General features: G+C 35.9%; 1 protein-coding gene across 1 annotated transcript; it reads left to right on the plus strand.

The window, feature by feature from the left end:
• The first annotated feature begins 1,185 nt into the window (after positions 1-1,185).
• On the plus strand, positions 1,186-4,155 carry LOC127621250 (LHFPL tetraspan subfamily member 5 protein-like). Its single transcript, XM_052094762.1, has 2 exons — positions 1,186-1,603; positions 3,842-4,155. Exons 1-2 carry the CDS (start codon positions 1,186-1,188, stop codon positions 4,084-4,086), a joined length of 663 nt encoding a protein of 220 aa, XP_051950722.1. The 3' UTR covers positions 4,087-4,155.
• Positions 4,156-5,647: the final 1,492 nt, after the last annotated feature.

Genomic DNA, 5,647 nt, shown 5'->3' on the forward strand with positions numbered 1-5,647 from the left:
TATGACTTACAAATTTCATCTGGTGGACATAAAGTGGGCAAAAAAATCCCATAGACTAAGATTGAAAAGTACCACAAATATTTAAGAAGTATATTTGTCTGCAAAACTAATTTCAGTCATTTAATGCATACATCTTTTTATCTAAAGTTTTTAAGATCATGAGAAACATAAATATAGTCAAGTCCAAACGTTTGACCGGTTTTCTATATAAAGCCTAAAATCTAAAAAAAGGGGGCCTGCGGATCTTAAATACAATAAACCTTTGCGGTAATTGCACCTAAAAGTGTTTAGGTGGGCTACATATATAATGATCTATGTTAGACACAAACATTCTGTGATGAAAAGCCTGTTGAATGTCCAGTATTTTAATGTTTTAATAATCTTACTAGGTTGATGATAATACCCTTAGGTTCGGGAGGGGCAGCAAGAGCCACAAAGCACAAATATATCAATAAAATAGCTCTCAATGTTACACCTAGTCCAGTCTAGTTGTCAATGTCTACACACACTGAGAAAATTTTGATTATATATCAGTTCCTATTGCATAACGTGTCCAGCGATAGAAAAGTGATCTTTCCTGGGCTCATTCAGATTGCACTCACTCATGCAGGTTTTTTGACTCATGTATATTCAAATATGTTGGGATAAAACTGTAAAGATACACAAAGCCACATTTAGGCAACACATGCCTAGAAGTCATCTGTTTTAACTCTAACACTGACTGTTTTTTTGCAGAGTAACAAGTATATCTGATAACAGTATCTAAGAGAACAGGTTATTGTCACCTTATTCCTCTACTTAAATGACCATTAATAATTAAAAAACTGACACCTTTGTTGGCAACAACTTTGTTTCTGACACTGTTTAGCCAGTGATGATCTCACCTGTTGTTGGACTTAAAAACATCAATGAACTTCCAAGAAAAACACCAATCGACCAAAGAAAAGTGACTAAAATATGACAGGAGCTCTCCGTGGTATTGGATTATAACCAAGATTTTCATCTGGTCTGATTATTCTTCTGGGAAAGCGTAAAGTACAGTTCTTCAAACTTTGCTTATAATAAGATCTCACAGGTGAAGAAGGCCTGATATTGTCTGTTTTGAGATGTGTGTATGTGTTTCATCTTAAATTTTACATCTACTTTCTTTTCTGGATTAGATTGATCCAATAAACTGATCTAAAAATGGGCTTTGAGAAGATGCTGCCAGCCCAAGAGGCTGCCAAAATCTACCACACCAACTATGTGAGAAATGCCAGAGCCGTTGGAGTCCTATGGGCCGTTTTCACTATATGCTTCGCCATCATTACTGTGGTGGTCTTCATCCAGCCCTACTGGATTGGTGACAGTGTTAACACCCCACAGGCTGGATACTTTGGGCTCTTTCACTACTGTATTGGAAACCCCATCACTTCCGAACTGATTTGCAAAGGCAGTGTGTTCGACTTCGCCTCGATCCCCTCTGGGGCTTTCAGGACTGCTTTGTTCTTTGTAGGTACATCAATGCTCCTTATCGTGGGAACAATTGTGTGCCTGGTTCTTTTCTTTTTCTGCAATGCAGGAAGAGTGTACAAGATATGTGCATGGATGCAGACATCTTCAGGTGGGCAAAGTGCTGTTGTTACACAAGTAGGCCTGTGTCATAATATATTTTTTTCCCTTCCAAAAAAATGTATATACATCTTGCACTGACAGCCAATCAAGCCAGTGATTTACCCTAATATATTAACAAGTGTAAATTAGTGATGTTTGCTAAAGAAAGCATCACTACTGTTATTGCTCATGCTCTGTTATTTGTTTAAATCCCTAACCCTACATAGTAAACTTTGCCACGTAACTCGTCCTGCACTACTTATAGTACGGACATGAATATTACCTCAAAATTTGCAACTTGTTTGAGAAATGCTGTCCTCTTCTGAGAGATTAGATTTGAAAATTCCATCTGTCAGATAACAGAGGGCTGAAAAATATTCCCTTTGTCTGAAAAGGGGCCCAAAATATCTAGGGACAGAATATTGATGTGAGTTGGGGCTGGGCTCCTTCTACTTGGGCCAGTAAGCAACGCTCCAGCAACCACAAAGCAATGCACTAAAAAGAACTTAGAACACCTTAGCAACAATAAAGCAATATCCTGGCAACCACCCACAACACCCTATCATCATGGTACTAGAGCATTTTGCATTGGGAAGTACCACTCACACAGTCTTCAGACATTTTTAAAATCAAGGTTCTCATCTTGTTTGTATAGTTCTTGTTTGTATAGTTTGCTTGCTAAATGCTATCTAAACATACATGCAGTGAACTAAAAGAAATATTCTACAAACTCAAGTTCACAACACCAAATCTAGGTTTATAATTTTATTACAACATCATCACGCAGGAAATCGACACGCTTTAGAATGTTCATGTACCCTGAAATAGACCACATTCTACCAAATTACTGATAAGTATCATCCCCAATCAAACAATTTTGCATCAATTCAATGTGTTCACTCTCCAGCACTATTGATTGCATTTGGTGAGCAACCTCCAAAACTGGTTCTGGTCCCATGGAAACCAGGTAGTAAACGTGTTCACATTAACAGTACTATGGAGCCCCTTTGAGGACAGAATGGAAATTTGTTTTCTGAAATATTTTTGCTTGCCATCACAATGAGTTTTGGGTTCCTTTGCAATAAATTGACCATGGTATTACTACATTAACCATATTTTAACCTGGTTATTTGTAGTGAAACCATAGTAATAATACAGGAAAACAAAAATATTTTAATACAAATCATAATTTTGTGGTAATTATGGTTTTACTACAAATATCATGGTTACTTACCTTACTTTTCCAATTTATTACAATATAACTGTACCAAAATGGTTTCCTCCAAAAAATAAATAAATAAATAAATAAATAAATAAATAAATAAATATGGTTAGTACATTAGTCATGGTTACAATATTACTATTTCCACAAAACCCCATGGTTACTACAGTATACAATATTACTATAGTAAAACCATAGTTAATCTAATGGTATTTGTATAGTAAAAACAAAACTTCAAAATTATTATTGTTATAAGCCTACAATAATTTACATTTTCCAATATTATCACTATGGTTTCACCACGAATATCATGGTTAAAATATAGTTACTGTAGCAGTACCATAGCAAATTTATTTCGAGGGAAAGCAAAATGTATTGCCAGCGGCGAAATGCAACATATGCAACGCATAGGGGCACCACCAATGGACGGAGCCAAAATCATACTTTTTAAATCTCCTATATCTTACCAAAAAAAAAAAGCACAAAAAAAAGCACAATTTTTTAACAATAATGTAAGGATCTTTTTTTTTACTTTGATTTGAGTTTATAAAAGTTTTCTTAGTATTTTAAATAGGTTCATATATGCATTTTTATTTTGTTTTATCAAGAGGTACTTTCATAGCTACGGAGTCACTCTTAAATACTTTCTCCACTGGCAGATAACTTTAGGTCCTATGGTTAGTAAAATTCATGTTTTTTTTTTGTTTTTGTTTTTTGTCTACTGTATTATATAATTTACAAATAAAAAACACAATACAACTGGCATTTGAGAAAACTTTGTGGACATTTTACCTGGAGCTCACATGTGCTCATGTGTTCAACAGAACTTCCAGTTTCAGCCACTGGGGGCAGTGATTTGAATTTCAATAAGCACAGACCGGTTTTAGCAGCATAACTTTTGACCTACTGTTGCCAAGTTCACAGTGATCAGTCTGATTTATTCATAAATTGCATTTAACATAATGCCAGCTGCACAAGGGTAAAGCTTACATTTTTTAACCTAAACCTTTGCACTTGTTTTTCTAGCTGTGTTGATGGCAATGGGTTGTTTGATATATCCTGATGGGTGGAACGCACCAGAAGTAAAGCGAATGTGTGGCGAGCAGACTGACAAATACACACTGGGGAACTGCACTGTGCGCTGGGCTTACATATTAGCCATTATCTGCATCCTGGATGCAGGGTTACTTTCACTACTCGCATTCACTCTGGGCAACCGACAAGACAATCTGCTGCCAGATGACTTTGAGATGGAGGAAACCAACAGGTGAGGTAAAACCAGCCAATGAGAGGTATTGATTAAAGGTATAGTTCACCCAAAATTGAAAATTCACTCATCAGTTATTCACCCTCATGCCAACCCAGATGTGTATAACTGTTTTCTTCTACTGAACGCAAATAAAGATTTTTAGAAGAATATGTCGGCTCTGTAGGTCTATACGATGCAAGTGACCACAACTCCAAAAAGGACAAAAAGTCACCAAAAATGTATTCCATAGGACTCCAGTGGACTCAGTGTCTTCTGAAGCAATCCGGTTGGTTTTGAGTGAGAACCGACCAAACTATAACTTATTTTTCACTGTATATCTTGTCATTGCTGTCTCTAGGCACAATCATGATATCAAGCTCGATTACACTTTCTAGTGCTTGACCCATACAGAATGTTAGATGTTGCTATAGGAAGTGTAATTGAGCTTGAAATAATGATCACCATGGAGACTGTAGTCAAGATGTACAGAGCAGGGATTCCGTTAGCTGGTTGCTATTTTGGAATACATTTTGAAAGAAAAAAAAACAGTAACCTTAGCACCTGATTTAGAAGTTACCAATAGCGAGTCGCGACGTCACTACAGGCATTCCACCAGTACAGTTGAGCATGGAGGTCTAACCGTGCTGAGAATTCCAGGCCGAAAACTGTTTCTAATCGTGCTGTGCCGAATTGTGCCCAGGTGAAAAAGCTACTGTAACCATTCCTCATCGTTCGGCCCGATGGTGGAAAAGAGACTAATGTCCGATAAAAATAGACATAAAAATAAAAGGCCAAGGTGAGATATTATATGATATAACCTAAAGAGTATTTTAATATTTATATATAAATGAAAAGATATGTGGCAAATTGCAGTTTAATTGTTTTAAACTGTGTTTAAATAACATAACACATAAGTAGTTATATTTTGGTCTGTTCTCACCCAAAACCAACTGAATCACTTCAGAAGATATTGATTAAACCACTGGAGTCCTATGCTGACTTAATCTTCTTTTTGGAGATTTTGGAGTTTTAATCATCATTCAATTGCATTGTATGGACCTACAGAGCGGAGATATTCTTCTAAAAATCTTTGTGTTCAGCAAAAGAAAATCAGTCATACACATCTGGGATGGCAAGAGGGTGAGTAAATGAGAACATTTTCATTTTTGGTTAAAAGATCCCAGGAACGGAGTTTGAGATTAAATCACAATTACTCATAAAAAATTAACAAGCCATGAACACAAGTGAAAGCAGGCAAGTTTGTAAAACTGGCTTTCTGTAAATTATCCTAAAATTTTGTTTCCATCTTTATAAACCTTATTATTGGATTGCATTTACATTCAAAATATAATACACAATTCCCAATTCTAATGTGAATGTTTCCATGTTTACAGATGAAGCCTGGACTGAACACTGAAGTGAAAATTCAATTCCAAATGGCCCACTCACAAGTTGATGAAATCTGGTATAAACATTTGTCTTCTAGCACTCTTGTTAATTTGAGCACTTAATTACATCCATTATTTATGGCAAATATTACTTTTCTTACTATCCAAAAGCACTGCACATTTAAGTTAACCAAC

Source organism: Xyrauchen texanus, chromosome 27 (assembly GCF_025860055.1).
Source record: "Xyrauchen texanus isolate HMW12.3.18 chromosome 27, RBS_HiC_50CHRs, whole genome shotgun sequence".
Taxonomy (NCBI): domain Eukaryota; kingdom Metazoa; phylum Chordata; class Actinopteri; order Cypriniformes; family Catostomidae; genus Xyrauchen; species Xyrauchen texanus.

Coding starts and splice junctions, on each gene's coding strand:
- LOC127621250 (XM_052094762.1), top strand. CDS start 1,186: ATGGGCTTTGAGAAGATGCTGCCAGCCCAAGAGGCTGCCAAAATCTAC. Junction 1,604..3,841: donor ATGGATGCAGACATCTTCAG/GTGGGCAAAGTG, acceptor TTGTTTTTCTAG/CTGTGTTGATGGCAATGGGT.